The sequence below is a fragment of the Xiphias gladius genome, chromosome 19 (genome assembly GCF_016859285.1).
Source record: "Xiphias gladius isolate SHS-SW01 ecotype Sanya breed wild chromosome 19, ASM1685928v1, whole genome shotgun sequence".
Classification (NCBI taxonomy): domain Eukaryota; kingdom Metazoa; phylum Chordata; class Actinopteri; order Istiophoriformes; family Xiphiidae; genus Xiphias; species Xiphias gladius.
Genome location: NC_053418.1, coordinates 18,690,050 through 18,715,841, shown reverse-complemented (window position 1 = coordinate 18,715,841; position 25,792 = coordinate 18,690,050). Strand labels below are relative to the sequence as shown.

The window sequence follows — 25,792 nt, the reverse complement described above, 5'->3', positions numbered from 1 at the left end:
TGGCGTTGAGTTGTATCGCTTCCATTGAAGCCGCTCAGATGACGCTGAGGTGGATATGATCCTGATTTTTTTAAGACTGGGCCTCAGGTTTTCAGCTGATCATTGTTTACCACGTATCATTGTGATAGTGAGAAAAATGGCATCAGAACTAAATAAAAGTGTCAGAAGTCAAATTGTTATTCTAAGCAAAGAGGGACTTTCTTAGGGTCAAATCATGCTGGACTGAAGGTTTGGCAAAGCACGATCAGGCAGACCAACGGTGACCACACCATCAGAAGACGAAACACATCAAGCTTAGTTCCCTGAGAGATAGATAAGCAACTTAATCACAGATACAGAATATGCTAAATAAAGAACGCAAGACTCCAGTCAGCAAAATTACTGTCAAAAGAAGGCTGTCTTGTAGTGGTCTCAGAGGATGAGAAGCAGTTTCTAAACCACTTCTCAGCTGGGGAAACAAGGCCAAATGCTTGGGATGGGCTAAGAAATACCAACATTTCACAGTGGATGACTAGAAAAGAGTCCTATTTACTGATTAATCCAAGTTTGAGATTTATGGCAGTAACAGAAGGGTGTCTGTAAGTAGAGAAAATCATACTGCAGTGTATCAAACCGACAGTGAAACACACTGGTGGGAACATTCAAGTCTATGGGTGTTTTGCCTACGCTGGAGTTGGATACCCGCACCAAACTGACTACACCCTGACCAAGGAGAAGTACCACGCTGTTCTTCAGAGACATGCTATACGCTCTGGTCTGCATCTTTGTGGAGAAGGATTCATACTGCAGCAGGATAATGACCCCAAACACACCTCAAAGCTTTGCATGAACTACTTGAAGACCAAAGAAAACCGAGGAGTCCTGACTCTCATGGACTTTCCTCCACAAGCACCTGACCTCAACCCCAGCGAACATTAATGGGGGCACTTGACAACAGAGAAAGCCAAACACTCTGTGAATTCACAAGACGCTCTTTGGAGCATCGTCAAGACATGCTGGGAGAACATGGGTCATCAGGTTTTGCACAAACTTTTGGAGTCCATGACAGCTTGAGTGCATGCTGTCATTAAAGCAAAAGGGGGGCATACCAAATACTAAGAGATTCTGAAATTCATGTACAGTTTTCAAAGATTCAACTTTATTCTTCTTACTTTCTAAATCCCACAAAATTGTTGTTATTATGAATATTTCACAAAAGGTATTCAATTTAAAATTGCAAGATCATTTCTCTGCTTTTCAGAGATGGATTAAATTAAATATGGCTACAGTCTAAATAGCTGTGGCCTCATAGAATAAGATGGTAATTAAGCTAGTGAGTGAACAATCAACATTGTCATTGTCAACATTGTCAAGAGTGACACAAGCGATTGCTTCAGTGTAGGTGTGACAGTAAAAGGAGCTCCTCTTCAGTCACAAGTCACTGAGCTCTGCCACCTTTCTGCAGATGTGCCTGATGTCCCTCTGCAGCTTCTCGTTGTCAAGACGGGACTTGATGTCACCTATCTGCCTCAGGGACTCAATGGCACCATGCACAGACAGGAACCCTGTCCAAAAGAGGGGCAGGGTGTACAGCGGATCACCAGACATCATGCACTTGAGTTGAAAACAATTCTCAGAGAGCTTCTTGTGATTGAGGTTATATTGGGCTTTTGGCCTGCCTGTTCAGTGCTCATAACTATCTACAACATTAGCTTTGTGATAGTTCACCGTTTTGGCCCTAACCTTGTATCATTTTGTGTTGTGGTAACCTTTGCTGTTATTAACCTGTTACATATCTATTTAGTTTAATTTGGTCTAATGATGTTAGCCTGTATTATGCTCTCTCTCATATCTTGGTGGTAAAATTGGATGTGGTCCTTATCAGTTATTATGACATCATTGGGTAGCTAACAACATACTCCCTCAAATGAAGATATTTTCAATATTGTCGCATGTAAGAAGTAATATTCAGTGTTTGTGAACTGTCAGGTGGAGAGATAAGCTTTTTTTATACAATGATGGGAACATTAAATCTGTCCTTCTCTTTCTGACTCCTCGCCTGTCTCGCCACGAAGATTTAGGACACTCATCAGTTATGTATTGCTTTTCTCCCTTGTCTCACTAGCCCGCTAGCAGGGAGATTGGTTGCTGAGTAGTGATTCATAGAGCAGTTTACCCCTGCTCTTATTTACTGAGGGAGCCTTAGCCTCCTTTCTGTTTGTCTACACTTTAATAAGAGTCGGAGTCTGAGAGAGACTGACAGAAAGGGGGGGGGGCTTTGAGATCTAGTGCCAGGGCTCCTGGTAATTGAACTTCCAACAGACACAGCGGTGAGATGGGGATGGTTGACTGCAGCTTGATGCAGAGTTGAGCTGCTGAGTGGCTGTGTCTTCCGATTGCCTGTCCTATGACTTATTAGTTTTGAGGTAACTGTACGAAGCAGCTGTAGCTCACATCCACGCAATTTCCTCTGGTTAAAAAGTTTGCTGCATCTGCATTTAAAATCGGGAGCCCATGCTAGTTAGTGTGTTGTTGCTGGTAGTTTTATGTGTCCCATAGAAAGTCTTTGATCGGTCCTGATGTCAGTACAAATAGCTTTTGATGTGGTGTACTTGTATATTTGATTTGTCTGCTATCTTGAAAATACCATATATTTTTAGACAATTATGCAAAGTGTAACAGTTATTTGGAGTATAACATTGGCATGAGTCTGCCGCTGGCCATAAGGATCAATACATGTATTCCTTGACAAAATCGATCATGGCCTGTCAAGAGATTTTAAGGCCATTTAATACATCACTGGACTGGTTCCATGGTTCTGTTGCTTTAAATAATAATTAAAGTAGTTGCAGATGCCTAAGATACGAGAAATAAACAAACCACTTTAAACTTTGCTTGTCAGCATAAATAATAAAATGTATACAAATGTAACTATTTGATTAAAAAGCACATGACATGAGCTGGAAAGGTTCTGAATTAGGTTGTGTGTATATATATGTATATAAGCTGAGCTGCTCTTACTGTCAACATAGTTCAAATATAGCACACTTCTCATGCTTAATTTAGGATGTCATCACCAAGTCATTGACCATTGTGATTAACTGGGATATTGAGCATCTCATTTGTGGGGAAAAGAAAAAAAACACATATTAGTCAGGTCAGTCAATTTATGCGTTATTATGAACAGTCTCTCCCTCTGTCTGTCTCTCTGGTTCTGACTCTTTTGTGAAGTATGTTTTGCATGTGCATTTTTTCCTTGACTTATAAGGTGAGGAACAGGTAGAATGTGTGTGTTTACTCACTGATGACAACAAGTTACCGACAGTGATCCCCCACCTTTGTGGTATTCCTGTTTGAGCAGCTGCAGCTTCTGATGAAAGCCGTTCTCCACTGAGGTCATTCTTTTACTGAGTTTGGTTTCAGAGCGTTTCAGCTGATATGTCTGACTTCGGTCAGCCTGGTCCCGCTGGGTCTCCAACTGCTCCACACAGGCCTCCAGACCCTGCAGCCGTCCAGCTAATCTAGACTCTACCTCTGTCTGAACACAGAACACACACAAACACACACATTAAGACTAAGATTTCAAAGTTACAGTACTACACAATAGTTATTTTTAATCCTCACGCTGTATATGCGACAAGAACTGAACATTAATTTTAATCCGATTTTAAGGCACTGCTTGTTAACATTTGAACTTTATAAATTCAGAACCATATTACTTTTGAGATCTTACTGTAGCCGGCAAGTTCCTCACGGCAAAGACTTGCAGCCTCTACAGTGCATTTTTCTATTTTTCTTGGCATGAAACAGGAGGTGGGTGCTGGTCATCAGGAAAAAAGGAATAGATTTGTGCAAAGGGTAAAAGGAAACAAGTTTCCAACATGTTTTTCAACTTCAGTAAAATAAAAGAAAAAAGCATGTTGGAAATAAAATTTTAGAAAGGAGAAGAAGCAATAGCATCTTTAGTAAGTATGGAATTATATAACAGGTCTCATAGTTCATTTAATAATGATATATAGATGCTTAAAAATGTTCCCTCCCGTCGACTGTCTGCAGCTCTCTCAGCATCTGTTCCACATGATTAGCATTTTCAAAATTAAGAACTTTTTTCTGATGAGTCACAGCTCAAAAAGTGTGACTGAACCCTGTACATTTGAACACCACAAACAAAACAGTTGTCTCTCTTGGATCCTGACAAGTTGATTGTTGAGCCATCAAAAAACATGAAAACAGTAAAGGAAAATGCATAGATATACAATATTCTGAATAAACTGTGGGTCAAATGGAAAGATACTGTACCATTTTGTCATGTAGTTGTGAGCAGAGGTGCTGGCCGCTCTGTGCATGTGTCTGGATAGTGCGATTGAGCTGTTGTTCTGTCCAATTTCTCAGCAATTCTGTCTGCTCCTTGGCTTCCTTTAGCCCACCTGAAATCCTACAAAGACACCAGGAATAGAACGCAGAGAAATGTAGTGGACTTTACTTTTTGAAAATCAGGGATGAAAGCTGTAAAGTTGCAGGTTGTATTTTTTTGGTTTCTTTTTTCAAACTCGAGCCCAACAACACCTTAAATAGATTAGAATAGATTATAAACCACTTAACAATGCATATAGACTGATTAATATCTGGACACCTGGGGATCTAATGGCTAGAAGTACTGTAAATTTAGATCTGTTATATACAGCTCCTACTTTTTTCCGAAGAAAAATTTGTTTCCACAACCAATAATTAATTGGCGCTTCCTTGTCCAATAAAATACTTGCCCTAAGTAAAATGTCTGTAGTGTGAAAACAGAATGTCAATCATAACTCAGTAACTGATAATCTGTCAATTTAGTTTGAAAGAAAGAGGCTTTATGCTCCTCTGCATGACACTGCTTAAAAGGCAGTGTTAATTAGAGCTGAGATTTCCCTGGAAACAGTGCGACTGTTTCTGGTTTGACTTGGTGCTAGACTCAGCAGGCAGAATACTGTTACTTACTCTTACTATGGTTGGGTGCTGTCAGTATATGTGCAAAGAGACACAACAACTCGCATCCATATGACCAAATAGCTGAAATCAGTATTAGCTCAAAAATGTGGTAAGAAAAAAACACAAGAAAAAAAGTGGCAGAATAAACTGTTTAAAGCCCTGTGATGTTAATCTTATTGTCTGTTTGCAGCTCTGAATATCGGAAGAGTTTGCTGTTTATATACTTATATGTAGCTCACGCATAAACCTCTGGGTTAAAATGTCAGTGTTAAAATGTCTCAGATGGAACCTTTGACTAGCTGGGTGAAATACCGGGCGGGAAATATTGTGCTATAGGACACAATAGCCAGTATCTCATCAGAAATTCTCTTTTAAGTGTAATACTAAATACGTGTTCAACTAAATACATATAAAACACAGCAGTTCAATTCAGTTGACCTTCTTTCCTCTAATCCCTTTGATGTAAAAGCATCTTGAGATGACCAATGAGGCAAGTCACGCTGGTCACGTGCAGAGCAGGTCGAGAGCTCAGTCGTAACCGATTTCTTGGTCACTTTATTTGGTGAAGGCACTCCCATGTTACTCCCTCTAAAAATCAGACAAACTCCTTTATACACGTTTTTTTTGTCTTTCCACGTTTATTGTAGCGTAAACTTTTCAACCAGCTCACATATGATCACGCAGACAAAAAAGGTGTATCTTATTAAGCAGGCTTACATCACTGTCGGCCAGACAGAATAAAGATGAATGAGTGATTCTTACCAGCTCCACAGCAGTTAGTAGCCTTTCCAAAAGGCCTTTACAGTGGTAGACAAATAAAATTGCGCACTATTATGGACGTTAGACGTTGGCATGCCCCCTACACACCGGGTAGCCTATATTTTTTTGGCTGGACAGCTACGACAGGGCCAGCCCTATAAACATGAATGTCCGTGAGTGAGTGAGTGAGTAATTGACTGCACGGCAGCTGACACAGATGCAAATGAGCTTCTAACTTTCTCTCTGATCATTTTAAAGTAAATATAGCTGAAATTACTGCACAGCCATTGTCTTTAACTTAGTGTATGGTGATTTTGTCAGGCGATGTCGCAGTTATAAAATCAGGATTTCAGTCCATATTTCATACTTGTTCGGTTGTCTGACAACAGACAAAGTAAAACATGTAAATGAGCTTTACTGGGAATTTGGCTGTATTAAATTACAGCACAGGCAGTAGGAGAGAAGCAAACAGATAAAGGGCAGTCCAACCAAATACTACGTTTTGACCTAGTCTTGTTTCCATCTCAGCTCATCTAAACTGGGTTAGAAAAACAATAGATGCCGCCAGGTAGGACACAATGTACAGCAATCTTTGCAGCAGGGTTCACAAAAACAGAGCCCTTTGACTTTGATGGTAAAAAAAAAAAAGAGCCAACCAGATATTGAGGATCAAAATCTACGGAGGTGCAATGAAAGTTAATAAAGGGGCCTTCTGAAATCAGCTGTGTCTACTTTGTGAAATGACTTGGCTATACAGACAAAACAGGTTAGCTTGAGAGAGAGTGAACGACTGGTTAGGCAACATAGCTGACAAGGTTTGATATATTTCCGCATGGTAAATCAATGGTCAAATCTACAGTAGATAGGTGGATAGATATATGTTACATATACCTGTATCTAGTATAGGTAGGTATATGTTGTGGTTGAGTGTTGCTTTTCGTCTGCTGTTTCATCTATTTTTATCTATTGGTCTTTTGGTTTGAACATGATCAGTGACCTGGTTTCTATTACAAATCTACACAATCACTAAATAGGGCATATTCATCATTCATGTCACTGTGTCGGTTTTCCCCTATGGCAAAACTATGCGCTTGCATAGTTTTGAATATTTGCTTTCAATTGAGATTATTTTTCAGTTGGGTTGGTAAAAAACTAAACTGACAGCCTTGGGGTGTCTCTGGCATCATTATTTTACCATGGCTCTAGAATGACCAGCTTGGAGCAGCCCGCTGGGATATTATTTGAAAAGCAAATTAGTAACACAGATTTTTCTTCATTATGTAGGTCTGGACAGAATGAAAAGGGCAACTTAAAGAATCAGTCACTTGAGGTGCCTTGCTAAAAGGCAAGTTACCCAAGACAATGGCCATAGTCCCCAGTCACAAAGAGCACACTGAATACATAGGAGTTAGATCCATAAATATTTGGATGGTGACACAGTTTTTTGTTGATTGGTCTCTGTACACCACCAAGATAGATTTTAACAAAGTCATCAAGATGTAATTGAAGTTTAGACGTTCAGCTTTAATTCCAGGGGTTTAATAAAAATATTACATTTACCCTTTAGGAATCACAACCATTTTTATACATACTCCCTCATTTCGGAGGCTCAAAAGTAATTGGATAGTTGGCAATTGATCAGTTTCTTGGCCAGTTGTTGCCTGTTCCCTCATTATTTCATGACATATTAAGCAGACAAAAGGTCTGGAGTTGATTCCAAGTGTTGAATTTACATTTCGTAGCTGTTCATGGGAACTCTCAATATGCTCTCAAAAGAGGTGAAAAAACAAACAAACCTATCAGACAGATAGCACAAACCTTAGGAGTGGCCAAATCAACAATTTCGTACATTTTTAAAAAGAAGGAACGAACTGTTGAGCTCAGCAACATCAAAAGGCCTGAAAGACCACGAAAGACAAGTTAAATTGTAATGATTGCAGAATTCTTTCCTTGGTGAGGAAAAACCCTTCATAACATCTAGCCAGGTCAAGACCACTCTCAAGGAGGTAGGCATATCGAGGCAAAGAACTGGAATATTCTTCAATGGACAAGTCAGTCACCTGACTTCAACCCAGTTGAAACTGCTTTTCACTTCCTGAAGACAAAACTAAGGCCAGAAAGACCCAAAAACAGGTAGCAACTTAAGTCAGCTGCAGAAAAGGCCTGGCAAATTGTCTCAAGGGAGGAAACTCAGCATTTGATGATGTCCATGGGTCCCAGACTTCAGGCAGTCATTGACTGCAAAGGACTTTTATCCAAGTATTACAAATATTCCTTATATTTATAATTATGGTCATTAGTCCAATTACTTTTGAGCCTCTGAAAATGAGGGACTATGTATAAGAATGGCTGTAATTCCTTAACGGGTAATGCGATACGTTTTGATATTTTTGTTATCATTAGCACTACAAGATAAGATGTGTTGCTCTGACCACTGTAACAAACTGTAATACAAGATTGTTACCTAGTATTGGTTTTGAGCTATTTTTGCTGTCTTCACTATTTTTTTACTCTTAACCACTGCTCATCATGTTGTTGCTGATGTACAGAAACAGTCTTTGCACCGAGGTTACTCCATAAAAAGAGAAGGAAGAAAGCAAAAGTAACTGCAAAATAATACTAATACATGCCTTAATATTACAAAAAGTAGTGTTTAATCTTTAGTTAATGACTTACATGTTTTCTAGTAGTTTAACTTTTCTATCCAGATCAGACATGGAGCTTCTTTGGTTTGGGGAATCCTCTGTCAGTGAGCCCTCCAGTCTTCCAAGGTCACGATGAAGCTGGTGTTAGAAAAACACACACAAAAATGCTCTTATGAGATGTTGGACTTTCTTGTGGTGCCGGCTCCATGAACCGACCTTTACCCTTTGTGGTTTCTGCTGAGTCGAGCCGATCAAGCTACCGCACCACTCTGGGGCCAGTCAGGACCAGGACAAACAGCTGTGACCCACTCTCTCTGCATTTTCAATATTCCTTATGGTACATGCTTTACCACTGCTCCACAACTAATGTGCTGCCATCACATAATTTACCACCTTTTGCCACCAACAGAACTGAGTACAGGCTAAACCAGTATGTGTGTGGTTGTTGAGGGCAGTTGTGGTCAGTTTGAGATTTAGTAAAGTGATGGAGAGCATTATAACATGGGGCATGCGTATGTGTCCTAATCCAGAGTTTTAGTGTTTTTATAATATTGATCTTGCAAAGAAAACTGGACACAAAGGGCAGTAAAAGCTATTTATGGAGTTACCTAATTTCACATCTCATTTCCGTCTTTCAGGGTCTGTGGTTGTGGTTGAGCCTCTGAGTTTACTTATTTAGGGTATTCTCGGTTAGCAGCAGTAAGCGCCAAATCGACTGCCAAACAGCCAGTGACCCTTTCTAGGATAAACAACAAAATACATTCCCTGCGTACATTGTCAGATGCAAGCAGCACTTAAATGAACTGTGAATTCCTTGGAACAATAATTGTCTGTACCAAATTTCAGGGCAATCCGTCCAATAGTGGTTGAGACATGTCACTAAAAAACGAAAATGTCAACCTGCTGGTGGCAGTAGAGGAAAAGTCGGGGATCACCAAAATGATTGGGTTCATCTTCTGGGGACCCTGAATGTCTAAACAAAATTTGATAGCAATTGATTGAATGGTTGTTGAGATATTTTCTTTTAAAGGCTTATGAAAATTTACTTCTTGGCATTGGTTCTTAGCTGCTGTACATAGTGTTGACTTCAGCTAAACTGCTGCCTTATGTCTGTTCTGCCAAACTCTTTTTCAGCACTAATGCACCATCTCTCACCTTGACTTCCATCTCTTTGAGCCTTACACCCACAGCTGACCTGAGCTCTGCCACCTCCTGCTGCAGTCTAATCATCTTCCGCTCCCCGTAGCTCACAGCAGCGCTCAGCTTGGCAATGCTGGAATCACACCTGAGATAATAGGTGGGGAAGCACAAAGGGATGGTGAGACACTACTCAATGAGAATTGTGGTGTGGGAGGGAGTTAGGGAAAAGTGTGAAGACAGTGAGATGTGACGAAGGTTGGGAGGAAGCTCTGTACTGTAGCACCCACAGTTAAGATGGTAGACAACCAGGCAGCGAGAAGGAAAAAAAACTCAGAGAGCTGACCTTATCAATACTTTCCAAGGCAAGCTGATGGAAGCCAAAAGACGGATTTGCTGAATCCTAAGCAGTGTTTCAGTTTGTGTGATAAAAATGAACCGTGCTGCCCCTTTTATCAACATTGCAGTATGTCTCTCTTCCTTCCTATGCTTGCGTTAAGATGTCATCAGTATGACAGCAAAGACTATCTCTCCCTTTCTCTATCGGGCTTATTGTGTGCACATGTTAATATAATATTTGTGATAAAATACAATGTAAGCTCAACAACATAATCCAGCAAGTAATTATTGAAATGTGCAGGGTGAAATGTGTGGTATTTCCCTGTAGACCACTACAACGCTTCCATAAAGGGCTTCACAGAACAGTACAGTTTATCTAAAACCACTAGCCCTTAGCTACCTTGATTATTTATGACTAATGTACAAGAGGTCATAAGACTGACTAGGTGAGGTTTTTCTATAGCCTCTATTGGACCATAAATCAGCAGTCTGTTGAGTAATAGGCAATATCCCCTCTCACCAGAGGCAAGACCTGCTGTGAAACAAGAAGTTCACAAAATAACACTATATGTTTGATCCACTGTCAGATGAGAAACCACATTATCGCTGATGTAGCGACCGATGATTATCAGGGATTTTCAAAAGAATTCAGCCTAGATAGATACAAAACAAAAACACCAATCCCAATGCAAGTCCTGTTAAGCAGAGTACTAAGATGACAGACTCTCTTCAGCAATCCAGTCTAATCAGGGTAATCTGCACAGACACAAAATAATGAGAAAGTGCTAATCAGAGTGTGATCAAACCTAGAAACATCACTCTGGTGAGAACGAAATAATTAATTGGTCCGTGTGTGTGTGTGTATGTGAGGGGTTTCAGAGGCAATGACAAGACGGATTGGAAGTTGTGAGACTGTCAAGAGCTGCCAGACAGGATGCAGACTATACAATTTTACTTCATTAGAGGGAGAGGAAAACAAGTGGGATATCTGCAAAGAGATTTAATCAGTCACATCACTCTGCGCAGCAGACCTGGGTCTGAATTATTGAACGATTCCTGTAAATAATGCTTTGGAGGACAGTTTTAATCACTTGGAACTCGTTTCACTTTTGTGTTTTAAACACACACTATGAAGTTTGTACCTCAGTGCTTGCAGAAAATGCTTGACCCAGGACTTATGTGCATACCTGACTACTCTTCTTCTCAGGTCTCCAATGCCAGCCATGTTTTTCTGGTCTAAGCTTTGAACAGCTAGTGTGGTTCCAGAGGCAACAGAGTCCCGCTGGGTGATCTGTCTCTCTAGAGCCTGTTCAGAACAAAGACAGCATATTTGATATATAATATCTATTTTATTCTAAAAGAATGGGTAGCAAAATTTTCACAGCATTACATTAAAAAAAAATACAGATGAGAAAATATATTAAAAAAAAAAAAATTTAGTACGATTATAAAAGCATTTGTTTGGACCTGGCAGACAACTATGGATGATAATTGATAATGATTTCAAAATAACCATTGCGGATAAACTATTTTATGTCCCTTGCTAAGAAAGATAACTTCAATTGTCAGAAATTTCATCACCATCTTCGCATGAGTGATCGCTCCACAGGACTGTCCATTCGCATGTGACGGTTCCCCTGGCTTATCATGAGAGCAAACAGTGACTCTGTGATGTCACTTTCATTTGATTTAACAAGTTTTCACTTCTCAGCTTATTTTACTACTTTCTCATGTGCAGAATGAATGACCTCTTAGGCATTCACATAACATTTCAGATAATGACAGTCTCTAATCATGTTAATGGCCCATTTAGTATTCACTAATGAAGCTCTATCCACTAACCTCCACCATGCACCCACTTGTATACCTGTATGTCCATGCTAAGCTGCTTCACAATGTGTGTTATGGTCAGTATGTGACTCTCCAGCAGCTTGCGAGAATGTGCCTCGAACTGGACGGCGCCTTTGGTGGACTGCAGGCCTAATGCCACCTCCTCTTTGATCCTGAAAGCCTGTTCCAGCAGCACAGCCAGTGTCCTCTCCTGACTGCTCAGACGACCCTCCGAGACATCAGGCCTTAGTCAGGAGGTAAACAGAAAACCAAGCTTCGAGTCATAAAATTTTAGAATTTTTTTAAAGTTGTTTTTGGTAATTGAGGGATATGTGTTGCAAATCATGCACAGTCAAGTTGACATTATCTAGCACTGGGGCAAAGGAAAAACAAAAAAACTCTACAGCTTGATTTAGTGAAACAGTCATCTATCCAGAAGAATAATGAAGACGGAATAAGATGATGTGCATTGGTTTTCATACCCTCAGGTCATCCTCAAACCAGATCTCTCAGTGACTTCACATCACTAGGCATGCTGCGTCACCCTGCCTGATGCTACTGTTGATTAAGGATTCATTTGATCAATGTGATTCACAGCAATGTTAGAAAGGCTGCTGGTGGATCCCAACCTTACCTTCATCCCATTGGCAGGGGGAAGTAGAGCTTATCTACCTTTCTGACTGGTTTTAGAATTTAATTAGTGACCCAGTGGAACAAAGTAAGGTGAAAAATGTTTCCTGCGATACAATCTATACTGTAAGAGTTTTGATGGTTGGAATGCATAAAATATAAAATTAAGTAATTAAGTAAGAGAAGTTACCTGCTGTGATTCTGACAGGGCTCTAACATTTTTACTCATATGGCATTCTTCTTTTCTAAAAAGAAAAAAAAAAACATTACATATGGTGAGAGCTACAATAATGATTACTCAAATGTGTTTCCAATTCAACCTTACTGCTTTGTAAAATGTTTTTTTATGACTGAAATCAATAGAAAGTTTTACAGTCTTCTCCAAGTGTAACGAGACCCATATAATGACACATAATAGGTTCCTTTTTATTAAGAACAATATATTAAGCAATCATTTTCTTATTTTCTTTACAGAATACTCACAGGAGTGTGTGGTTTTCTTCAGTCGGCTCTTCAGTTCATGTGTTTGTGTTGTCACATCACTTGGTAACTGTGGTCTCCTTGAGTGGGGCGTGCCTGCCTGCCAGTGTGAATTTGTCCAACAGTCATGCGAGAATGATGCATTGTATGTGTGCTGAAGCAACTTAAGTCAGCAAACCAGAATGTCGGACCTCGGAGTGTGAACATTAGTTTTACTCAAAGTCTGAGAATGTGGAAGAGCAGTCTACATAACTGCAATTCTTTAGGCAATAGAACTAAAAATACACGTAGATGCATTAAGTCACTAACAAGGCTAAACAAACAAACAGATGAAAAAACAAACAAAAGTTTTGCAATGTACTGGTGACGTAAGTTATTTCTTATTCTTCACTTCACCTACATCACTTTGCTCTGATTTTCTCAGATAATGTTAACTAATGTCAATGTTAAATAATCTTCTTTCTCCACACCTTGGATTTCACTTGGTGCCATGAAATATTGTATTTGTCAGTCCATTTCACTAGAATTAGCCTAATATTGATACATAATCTTGATATTTCAGAAATAGTTTCAAGATTTGATTTATTCAGGGTCTAATGCATGTGTCAATGAAGTACCGAGATCGAGCCCTTCTTGAGTGGTCCTTCTTGACAGATAATATTAAACTAGCAGAGCTTTAAAAGCAGCTGAATGTGGTCGGGTGATGTACAGATTATAAATGCATATTGCTGGAATGGGATTCAAATTCTGCTCTTCCCTGCTCTATAAGGATTATAGAAGTGTTTATTCAAGGTGAAGGTAAAAGCCATTGGTTTGAATCTTAGACTCACCTGAAACATTTCAAGGTAAAAAAAAAGCAAATTCAAGACGTTAACTCAACAACTATTCTATGGCTGTTTCAGTAAAGCATTTAAACTAATCTTAATCACTTCATTTAGCTGCTCTCTGGCCGGTATCACACAGTGTGAGTCAAGATGCTCAAGTAGCGGCACTGAACTACATGCAGTTACACCCAGGGAAAGGACATGTTTCTGGGGGGTCTACGTGTGGCTGTTTGAAGGTATGTGCGTGCACAGCCACACACACTGTGGATTAGTCTCTTATCAACAAGACCAGCATCATTAAGAGAAAAGGCCTGCTCAGTGCAGACTCATCAGTTGTCCATGCTAGCCCAATAGAAAAGCCGATGGCAGCTGAAAGGAACTGCCTGGCTCACATGCTCACATCTCCATCTACTTAACTGAAAGATGGGTTCAGTTAAGTTCACTGTGTTGCTGCCAGTGCCCTCCTGGTTGTAATTAAAGTGATTTATTGTGTAGGATGAATGGGATATCAAACTAAATTTGTTACTGGCTACTCATCCCATGTTTTATATACAGTCATATTACTCATAGATGTATCATAACATCAGGAAAAAAAAAAAAATTAAAGTAGTTACATGAAGCTGTCTTCTATGGAAGTCTCTGTTGCTATAAATGATCATGATACCACTGAAGGCTGATTGTAATTTTCTCATTGTTAGATGTTCAAGGCCAGGAGCTTGTGGCAGTAGGCATTATCACAGCCACTCACACCTTCATCATCACTCCTACAGCGATGCCAAGGCCTTGGACCCCCACTCCCTTCTAACTGTGTATTTGGATGATATCCTTCCAATTACAACCTCCCTTCCCTTATGTAAATTGTTTCCTCAAGGTAAATGAGGTCATGCTGTGACCTCTTGTGTGTGTGTTTACATGTGTGCTACAGAGCATTAGATGGAGAGAGGTATTCACTCTCGTAATTATTGTCTCTGTGTGTTTGTTAATGTGAATGTGGGTACAGAGTTAACCAGGGGGATGAAACAGGCCAGCGCTGAAACAAGGGCCAGAGGGGAAGATGTAATGAGTTATTATACATAATAACATTGTAGCAGCAAAGCAACTAAAAAGAGAGGAGGCTGCTCAGCGCTGCCTGCTCGCTGCTGCATGTGGGTGATAACATTCGCTGAAGCCTGACCTATTTGATGGGTAGAACATATCCAGACATGGCTACAGTGTAGAAACAGCCACAGGACACAAAAGACAACAAGTCTTTAAAACCTCTATGATTCCAGACTCACTGTCAGCTCTAGATTTACCAAAGTCAGTGCTTCGAAAGAGTGGATCTAGAGGCCGTAAATCACCATGCACCACCAACACATATCTATCTATGAAAAGATACACTCAGATGGGATGACAGGGAACCCACAATTATAACATAAACATCTCTACCAGCCACTGTGGGGTTGTTATGCAATCACCAGCATACAGATCACCCAATCAAGTGACATGGTCGGCCAGAGGGAGGCGCGGTCCACCCTTCGTCCTTCATTTGAATAGAGAAATTAATGAGAAAGTTTTTGCCTGAACCCTGGTTAAACATAGTGGACAGAGCAGGGGCACGAAGACCGACAGTGGCCAAGCGGAGCATTTACCGAGCATTTTTCGGAAATCTTGCATAAGTTACTGCATGTGCTCCAGCTTCACCACACAGACGAGATAAATCTTCAATATTTCTTGCCATCCATCAAGCGTGCCGCACGGCGTGTGACAGAATTGACAGTGTTGCCTGCATAGGCATTCTGCAAGGCTCGTTGAGAGGCTAACACCCCCTTCATCATCACACTGTGCGTCTCCCTCCTGGCGCTCTAAACTGATCATCAGTGGAAGTACTCCCGAGCTGCAGCAGCCCAACAGTGACATCCCTCCACTATACGGGCTGTGCTCAGGCTGGCTGGCTGCTGCACGGGCACCATGGAGCAAAAAAACCCCAAGGATGAGAGCACCGCCAAGGGACAAGACTCCTACCAGCGGAGGATGTGGAAGAATTTCCAGGAGAAAACCAAGCCGTGGCTCAGTCCTAAACTGGGATCGGAGCGTCGCGGTGCCGGGGGCGCGGAGGGCAGCAAGAAAGAATCGGGGCTATGGATGTTTAAGAAGAAAAAGAAACAGTTGGACCGGGTGTTTTCGTCGTCTCAGCCGAATCTGTGCTGCTCTACGGCGGTGCCTTTTGAAGCAGGTAAGAAGCCCATTGGGAGCGATGCGATCCCCGGCACCAGCAAAGGCGGACAGCCCCTGCTACAGACCCTTGGCGCAGCCTCTGGAGCCACGGGGAGCAAGCCTGAGCTGACCGCCCACGGGAGCCCCAAACTCCCCGTCTCCCAGCTGATCACGTACCAGCAGAAGAGCTCCTCTCTGGGCTCGGCATGCTTCGAGAAACTGGTAGTGGACCCGGCCGCGGTGGCGGGAGAGGAGGAGCAGCTGCGTAAAAACGCAAGTGATTCTGTGAGTAAAGACACATATGGTGAAACACTCATCTGGTAAATGATCTGTCACTACCAAGGAAGCCTATTACAAAAATGAAAATCCATAAGGGTGGGCTACATTGTCCTGGAAATGAAATAAAGGAAACAAGTTTCATGATGGTGGGGCTGCGAGATGTTCAGTCACGTAAAGCGCTCATCGATTTGCCAGTCCACTGCTTCCTTTACTCATGTCATGTAGCTTTGTAGGGCTGCATGGGCCAGATGACTACAACCAATGCAAGTGTAGGCCTGTGTGATCATCACTAACAACGAGCTTACATCACAAGCTACTTGGTTTGATATCATGTTACCATCACAGCCACACTTGCTACATAGCCTGGCTGAGTAAGGTTATTTTCTTTAATAGAAAATCTGGTTTTAACACAGGCTGCATGGTCTGATATTATTAACTGCCTTCTTTTGCATGCTCACGCCCTTTTTTTTTTGCAAAATAGGGATTGTCCCCTAGCTTCACAGTCCGTCTGTCACATTGTCCTGGCCTTGTAGACTGAGGCTGCAACAGGCCCGCGTATGCTCAAGGGTTCATCATGTCTTTCCTTTCTATGAAAAGTGGCCAAGTGGGCAAATGCATTTCAAGCACGGCACCAGCAGTGTTGGAGATTGATGACAGGTATATTCCCGCAGCACTCAGCATGCTGAGTCAGGTTGCCCCGGGAGAAACTGTATCAAAGGGATATGTCAACTAGAGTAAGCTGGGTTGTGAAGGCTATAGCCACAAACAGTACACCGCAAAAGGCCTAAGAAGAAGGTGAATTTTTAAGTCTTAGTCAAATCCTATGGAAAACGCTGTCTGATGAGAGTAATAATTGAGTCAAATTTTTTAAAGGTCATGCCTGGACCCAAGACTTATCCCCCGATAGTAATTCTGTTCACTAGACCTACAGTGGGTCGTGTTCTTTCAGACAGGCTGTTCGGATATGTAACAGTACTGCCAATTATGAAAAATATGGAAGATACAGTACTATGTATGACAGCCCATAAGTGCATTCTGTTTCACTGGCAGCAGTTATTGCAAAGCTTTTTATCTCACCACCCATTAACTGTTCAAGATCTGCTTCTGAGCATCACCCAGAATGCCGTCTAAAAGTGATTTAGCATACAAGAACACATCTCCCCACTGAAGCTGGGGCCAAAGATTTCTTATCCATTAAATCTCTAGGAGAGGTGCAGTACACTCAGCCGAGGAGGTAAAAGAACACAAGTATTAAAGACTTCAATGAAATTGATCGTGCAGATTCATCACAGCACTTGGCCTACCAGGTCAGTTACATAATACAAAGAGATCTCACTTTGCCTAATAAAGTTTTAGCATTTATCGTGAGCCATTAGGTACCTCCTCTTGTTGCCATTTTTAGCCGAGCATTTGCTGTTCATTTGTTGGATTCTCCACATGCCTGTAAAGAAGAGAGCAGTGGTAAACCCTACTTAAAGTGATAGCATCATCTTCTCAGGTTATAGTGATGGAGTCATTTGTTGTTAGCTTGACTGTATGCATGTGTAATCACAGATTTAAGATATACAGTATTATCTAAATCTATTATATAATGAGGTCAGATGAAGAAGAAATGAGTAGAAAGGACATAAGATGATGGGTAATGAGAGGAAATAAATGTGATAAAGACAGATCAGACAAGGTTTGAGATAATGAAAGGTAATGAGATGAGATTAAATGAGGTAAGATGAAAGATGATTTGAAGTGTGGTAAAAGATTAAGATTAAGATGATAGGAAAAGAAGTGAAGAGAGAGGAGAGATGAGAACAGATGATATGAGACTAGACATATTTTATTTATACCTGAGGGAAAATCAAGTATCATTTTTGTGCATGCACTTTGAATTGCATATATTTGCATGTGCATACTGGTGATGCACTTATGTGCTCCCTAAACACTTTCCTGACCCCACAGGGGTTTAGAACCCAAAGTCAGACATGTTTACAGTCATCCACAAACCCAGCATTAGGTGAGTATACAACTTCTCATGAATAAAATGAGAGCATAAAGCTCCAAGCCACAGTTTCATATGTTAAATAAGAAGTTATGGAACACAACAACCAGAAGGCCTTTTCAGAGTTTGGAAAATGAGTCATGGAAGGGATTTATGCCAAGTTCGGGAAGTCATTTCATTATTGACTTTATGGAGTAAAAAACAAGGACATCTAACTTTTGCTGCTTGTAATGCAGGGCAGTTAGATTTTAATATGTGTCTGTGTGTATTTCTGTATGTGCGTGAAGGCTACAGTAAAAAATGACAGGGAAAAACACCTGCGGAAAGGATGAGTTAGTTTGAGAGGAGTTAGTATGGTTACTGTGTGTATTGTGTTCTTTCTCATTTCATATTTTATAGGATTTATCCCTTCTTAGTCACTTCTTCTATTTCTAGGCTAATAGGTTTTATTGGATCTATGGGGGTTTCAATAAGTTTCTTATACATGCGTGTTTGTTCTGAAGCAGAGCAGGCCATTATCACCCATTCAGTCCCTTCTGTTACTTTTACTAAATGTATGCAGTCACTACATCATAATGATGCATCAGATTGTGTCCACTGATTATGCCAGTTGAGCCACACATTCTCGATTTCACACTCTTCTGTCCTTTTGTGGGATGGATAGCTCTCTAACCTTCAGTCTCGGTCAGAGTTGCCCTGCTATCGTTACCTGATACACCGACTAGAAGCCCAGCGTTGTGTAGAACAATACTTTAAAATTCCGTAATATTGGCTGGGGGTCGGCATTTTTACATGTAGATATTTAACTCTGCCCTGATCTTACAAAAACAAAGACTTGTAAGTACAGGTTCTGCTTCTGACTTAATAAATAATAATTCATAGAATATAGAACCTCATGTTAACTGGGTGGGGAAGCAATTTAAATCACTGGTAAATAACTTTTTTCAAAAAATGCTTTTGGACTGCTTCAAGACTGCTTTCTCTGTGGCCTAGGTGTTAGACCAGTAAACCAGCTGGAGCTGTATGTAGATGTATTTGGTTCCACTCAGCCTACAATGTTTGGCATGATATAGGTTTTTACTCGTCATTCTGATTCCCTCCTGTTGTTTTTCTTCCTATTAAAAATCAAATGAGTTTGGCCTCATTAACTAAACATGTTACTTGTAATGAAAACTGTCCTCAGTTTCACTCTGAATCAATTGGTTAGCTTTAGCTGTAAACTGGAAGACATATACATCTAGGGTAGAAAGACCTAAAATCTAAAAAAAAAATTTAAAATTTAAGTGGATAGCCACAAGTACAAGGGACTATTCAATATTTTTGAAATATAAAAAAATAAAATGCTAAAAGTAGTGACCTTTGCGCAGAAATTTTGTCCGCTCCATAATTTGAAAGTCAGGAAGGACAAAACTACACACCTAAATTAATTAGCTTAATTATCTCACAGCAAAACATTACAGTTAACAAAACATTTAACAGTTGGCAAAACATTTTTACAATGTTTTTCTCGTGATTTAGTCCACACGCAAACCAGCACGGAGGCCAGATATTAACGCTACGCTAAAGAAAATGCTTCGGGTCCTAAAAGTGAAGGAAACCAGCGGAGTTCAAAGGTGAACGAAGCTAACACTTTCGCAGCTAACTGTTAGCATGAAGTGAACCGTCCTCCTTTTTACCTCTGGGTGATTTTGCTGCTAAAACCTGTCTGGACTGTTTTTTTTGTGACATTCAAACCGATACAAATCTATCCACAGCATTACCCAGTCTGTTTTGTGAGTGTGTTATACAAGGAGTGACACAGGTTAGCAAGTCAAAGCGTTTCCTGCATGTACTCCGCCGGCATCAGCTGCCCCAGCCTTTACTGCATTCAAACATGGCCTGACTTTCGGTGCCACTTCTGCCTTGTTTGAAAATTTGTTTTCCACACATACGGACATGCTCGTCGCCATGTTTCAAATGGTGGGAAGGCCCCGTTAGCGCAGCTGCCCTTTGAGACAAGGCCTGCAAGTGCTGTAATGAATATCCTGAGATGGCCCGGCAGATATTATTGAATGGTGAGTAAAGCTTTGGCACTATTTTCACGACTAGAAAGTGCTTCTGTTGTACAGTCGTTTGTACACTTCACACATGTCCATCGGCCTGCTTCCCTATGTTTTGTTACTTTAACTGTCGCTGTCCATGGTGTTGAATTGCGGATGTGCCTGTGTGTTGGGTAGGGCAGCATCCCGAAGCAGGCTAGTAGGCTACTTAAATGGACATCAGTGGGATCAACCTGATACAGTACATCTGGCCACCTTTCTTTATCATCACCAGTCAGTTTAGTTGCATCTTTGTCTTCATCTTTCACCGTAGGAGTGAACCAAATCATGACTTTGTTTCTGAGTGTTTATACTACTTTTCCTATGAATGTGCAACTGGTTTTAATATGCACAACATGCAGCATATTTAAATATTTAATATTTAATTTAAACAAAACTGGCTATTTGAGAAAAGAATCTCAGTAATCCTCTTCCAGTTCTCAGTCATGCTTTCCTTCTCCTTCTGCTCAGCTCATATGGAGTACTTTAAAATATTTAACACATATGAACGAGGGAAGTAGGTTTTTGTGTCACAGAGACTATACACTCAAAGCCTAATGCTAAATATATCAGATGTAAAAGATGCGTGGTGGGTATTTCCATCCATGTAATTGTCTCACACTCAAAGTGAATGGTAATGTTTGGAGATGATTCACTTGTTTTTGGATGAACATGGCCTGGACAAGTGCTTCATCTTTTTAAACCTCTGAGTTAGTATATTGCTTTAATTGTTTTTAAATACTGCAGTATCTGGATATATGCTGGGTTGATAATCCTTCATACATTTAGTCATTGCAGAATCATGACTTGTGTTATGTCTCACATTCCTTTTTTAAACAGTTTTGTCAAAGTTTGTGTTGGAGTTGTGAGAAAAAGTGGGTCATTTCATCTTTGTAAACCACTCCTCTTAGCTTGCATATTGTCCCAGCTGCTACAGCTTCATTGAGTTTCAGTCGATATTTTCTGACTAAAATATAAAAATCTTGTAAACTGAGTTTATTAGGCTTGCAAGGCCAGACATATGGTCCAATTGATTTAACGGATTACTTTTACTGAAGGATATCAGAACCATGTAAAATAGCTTACAGAGCTCAGTAAATATGGCATATCAGATACTGTAATTTTGGGATGATTTTAGTTATTGTCCTCTTTTGATAATGCAGTAACTGTGAAATGAGGCATGTTTGGATGTTCTGTAGAAAAACGTATTTTTCTCTGAATGTTGTCTGAGTTGTGTAGTGAGAGCAACATAATGGCCACTTGCTTGGGAATGGCCTGTGGCCTTGTTCTGAAAGTGTCCTGATGACAGTTTAAATTAAGATTCATTACAGCCCGGGCTGGAGGGCATCGGTTGTAACAGACACTGAGAGGCACATGATTGATGCTGACCTCGAAGGTGTCTGGTCATTGAGAACTACGAGGAAAAGTTCACACTGTTGAAAGTATAAATGACACCATTTGGAGATGATGATGGATTTTAGCTCTCGCTTTGTTATTAAGTGTTTTGTACTGCCTGGTGTCTGCTTCCCACACATCTGAGTGTGCCTGTTTCTTTGCCATGGACATCTATAAATGACCTATGATTGACAATTCAAGTGGTTTTAACTGTAGACAAGTGCAATTGTGGGCAGCAAATTTAGATTTAATTTTAGTTTAAGGAGGTGCCGTGATGGCTCTGTCATTTCCGCTGTTTTCTAAAGGCTCAAAAGCTGAGAATTATGCCCAATCCCTTTGCTTCAGCTTTGTCTGTGCCCATATGTATGAATGTATTATCTGTTATCCATATGAACTAGTGACCTCATAGCACAGGGTCTCCTTGCTTCCTGCTTATCATACCACAGAACAAGATCGAAGAGTAAGTAATATAGCCCTTTTTTCAGTTTTGAGTCATTAAATTTCTTTTTTCTGCCTCTGGACATTATCATGGCTTATCAGATTCTTTTCATATTTTCCTTTTAACGTTGTTTTTATCCTTTATTCAGATTACTGGAGGAACTTGAGAAATTCAAATCAAATGCTCTTCCTCAGCTCTTTGATTGTTTTAGCCAAGGAGCCTTTTTGCTGTAAATGAATTCTTAGACATTAATCAAGAACTGATTGTGTGACCACAAGAGCTGAAAGTGGATGGGGAAAAAGGAGAAACAGGCGGTTAAAAAAACACACCAGAAACTTTAAAAATTTTGGGAGTATTTTAATTTGAAAGCTGCTGTGTTGCCGCATTAGCCATTGCTAAATAAAATTTTATTTAGGCTATTTAATTTTATTAAGAAAGTTATCACATTCAACCAGGACTGGAACTAATGATTAAAAAAAACCTAATAATTATCTACTAATGCTGGTAATGCTAATGCTTATCTTGCATAAAAGTTAAAAAACCCAACGACGTTCAGTTTAAAATGATATAAGAAATGGAAAAGCTGCAAATCATCACCTCGTACTGACTTGTTTTGTCATTAAATTTCAGCAAAGTCTTTCAGCACCAAATTCAACAGCCAGTTTAACTTTCATTTGATCAAAAGCAACCTTATAATTAATTTTGATTATGCTCATCTCTGCCTGTCAATCATTCTGTACACCTTGTCTGAAGTGTTCCTGTAGCAGTGTCACAAATCTCAGTGATCCAAAAAAAAAAAGGTCTGCTTTTCCTTCGTTCCATCCCTCCTCAGTAAGTCCTTGAAGGATAACATCAAATCTCCCCTAGTCTGATCCAAGCCTTAGTCTCCCTGATAACGACACTCTTCCCTTACAAGAGCTTTCTGAGGACAAATCCAAAATATATCCCGGCCTCTCAGAAGAACACTCTGTGTACTGCAAGATGGGAGCTCTGCACGGTGACATTGTGTTAACTCTAGCTTTGCTCTCTCCAGTTTCAGCCAGGCCCATTGCACAGTCTCATACACACACACACACACACACACACACACACACACACACACACACACACACACACACACACACACACACACACTCAAGCACATACATATGCAACTAAGGTATACACAGGCATGCACACCCATAAGCTAACTAGTCTGAGGCCCGAGTGTTCTTGTAAACAAGGTTAACGATGACAGTGTAGACTGCTAAATGACTCTGGAGTGCCAACATGCCTTCCTGAATGGCAGCTTTACACAGAGGAAAAGTGTTTGATGTGGCTCTGGTATACTCTCAGAACCAACTCCCTCCTCCTCCTCTCTCTTAATACAATAACATTCAATGATCAAGCTTGCACAATAGATATAAAAAAGGGCCAAAAGCAGAGGCATCATTGCCAGTCAGAGTGATCAGAGAGATAGAGAGATGGATCAGCCTTTAAATCAATAGATGGAGCCAGGGAATTAGCTTTCTAGCTCTTAATGCTGCCCTCCCACATAGATTAATCATCACTGAGTCGAGTCAGACCAAAGGAAGGGTATGTGTGTGTATGTGTAGGGAGCGTGGTCAAATTTCAGACGACATTCAACAATAGCCTGCTATGTGATATTTGTTGAATATCAGGAAGCAGGCAGGTGTTTGTGTTACTGGAGTGAAAGCATACGTTGAGTGACAGTGTAATTGGCTTGTTTAAGAGCACAAACAAAGAAGCTATGAAAATTTAACAACCAAGCACCTGAGCAGTAACAACTTTTATGAGTGGGTAGAATGCACATGATGAAAGCGAGGACAAACCCAGGCAGAAAGACAGACGACAATAAAATGGCATAGGTGGACTGTGGTCATTCTTTCCAGACAAAACAAACACATGGTGACCAAAGGCTGTGGGATGTTTTCCCTACTCCTCATGCTAATCAAACATAGACCATTTGCAACTCAATGTAGACCCCACTTCCTCAGTAGTGAGTGAATATTGAATATTTGCAAATGAGCTTCCCTGTAACATAGATGAAACTGTCCCTATAGTCACTGAGTCATAAGTGTTCCTATGGCCCATTAAGATTAATATGGGAGCTTGGCTGGTAGCGAGATGCACTGCATATTAAGAGGACATGGTGGCCTCCCATGTTTGCCTCTAAGTGTGTTTCTAATGCTTTTTGTGTTCCATGTACCTGTTGTCAAATATGAATGTGGTCCATTGTACCGAAAACACCCACTCAAGGATTTTAAATGAGCTGATTTACGTATTGTCACCCTGGTACCTCATTTGGATTTCACATTAGCATATTTAATGCACATATACAAAACTGTAAATATCCTCTCTGTCTCTGTTCTATATTGTTTCTAGAAATGTGGTATTCCAATCTTTGTGCTTCCTGTAGCTAAGATTGTGGCTGATTAATGGATGATAAAAAAGGAACATGATGCCTAATGTGGCCTTAGTTCTGTTTCAAGATTTATTTAGTCAGAACTGCTGTTATACTTCTTCCACCAAGCTATTTCAGATGAGTTTTTTTTATGTTGATAACATTATTTGGCAACATAGTATAAGGATATAAACTACTAATATGTAAACATTTCACATATTATATCACATATAAACATAGAACCAGGACAGCTGAGTGGTTTTACAGGCCTGATCTGCTGTAATGAAATATTTATGACTGTTATTGTCATAGAAATACATTCGAACTAATCAAGCCGAAATGCTTTAATATTTTAAGAACATATAATTCTTAAGCTCCTGGTAAGCACATCAAAATCTTTCATTTTGAGAAGTGTTTAGTAAATCTGAGGCTTTTGAACTCAAGGGAACATCTTTATGGGGTTTCCTGGGAAGTCCTTGTAATCATCTAAAAAGCCACTATATTGATCCAGAGACAGGGAGACAGAGCAGCGGAGATGAAAGAGAGTTGATAATATAAGGGAAGAGTATGAGCTTGGGAAATATTTGCAAGGGAAAGCCATTTATTTAAACTCCCACTTTACATGTTTTCCATTGGACATCTTTTCAGTAATGTGTGCACAGCATTCAGTGAATTTGGTAGTTACAGAGGAAATTGGATGTGAGGTGAAATAGGACTGATTTAGCGTCAAACTTGTCTGCCAATTTTTAAATGCATTTCCATTTGCTGTGAAAAACTGGCCAGTAGTAATGTACCAGTACAAATGACTACCTTAGGATCTGGCTGTACCAATTTCTGTTTTCTAGCATTTTTCTTTCAACTTGAATTTACTGTTGGGTGTGAGAGGACACATACAAAACTTAACTTACTAATTTTGGTCTGTACGTTAAATAGATTATTTATTTTTTCTTTCTCTCTCAGTTTTGTTTTTCCCTGAATGTGCAGAGTGGCAGTCTGTGGCTTAGAGGTTAAATCAAGGAATGGGGTGATTAAGATTAGGTTTGTGTGTCAACTCATACCTTTGGCTACTAAATAGCTTTACCGTTTTGTGTGCATGTAAGTCTTTCTGTGTCTCTGGCTATTTTGTCTGGTGTTCTCGACAGACTTTGAAACATCAATAAATTCACTACTAGATTGATTAGCTTTGCTCATGTGGAAGCCCGTCTGACTCCAAAGTGGGGTTCAGTTTGTTCAAGGCAAACATAAATCTTTTTTTTAACCCTACATAAGGGTCTAGGCTGTAGCTGAGGAACTTGGCAGAGAGTAAACTTTGTATTGATTCACAACATTAACATTTTAAGCATTTAACTCAGTTGCTCTGCCCAGAGCAACTTATAATAAGTAAAAGAGTGGTTAAAGGGGAGATTCTTATATC

The 25,792-nt window shown here is 40.2% G+C and overlaps 2 protein-coding genes across 3 annotated transcripts in view; one reads left to right on the top strand and one right to left on the bottom strand.

The window, feature by feature from the left end:
* Nucleotides 1–1,410: 1,410 nt before the first annotated feature.
* fam81b (family with sequence similarity 81 member B) lies at nt 1,411–12,300 on the bottom strand. Its single transcript, XM_040154711.1, has 8 exons — nt 12,295–12,300; nt 11,698–11,889; nt 11,018–11,136; nt 9,510–9,639; nt 8,386–8,492; nt 4,279–4,414; nt 3,316–3,517; nt 1,411–1,544 (listed from the first exon to the last, which is right to left on the bottom strand). The coding sequence occupies exons 1-8, from the start codon at nt 12,298–12,300 to the stop codon at nt 1,411–1,413; spliced, it is 1,026 nt and encodes a 341-aa protein (XP_040010645.1).
* Nucleotides 12,301–15,544: 3,244 nt separating this feature from the next.
* Nucleotides 15,545–25,792, top strand: part of LOC120805311 (multiple C2 and transmembrane domain-containing protein 1-like) — a 138,943-nt gene continuing 128,695 nt past the window's right edge. For both annotated transcript variants that reach the window (XM_040155447.1, XM_040155446.1), the window contains exon 1: nt 15,545–16,075. In XM_040155447.1, the coding sequence (XP_040011381.1) occupies nt 15,545–16,075 (531 nt within the window). The remainder of the gene's footprint in view (nt 16,076–25,792) is intronic.

Coding starts and splice junctions, on each gene's coding strand:
- fam81b (XM_040154711.1), bottom strand. Junction 9,640..11,017: donor CTGAGAAGAAGAGTAGTCAG/GTATGCACATAA, acceptor CTATTATCTCAG/GTGTGATTCCAGCATTGCCA. Junction 3,518..4,278: donor CACAACTACATGACAAAATG/GTACAGTATCTT, acceptor TTCTGTGTTCAG/ACAGAGGTAGAGTCTAGATT.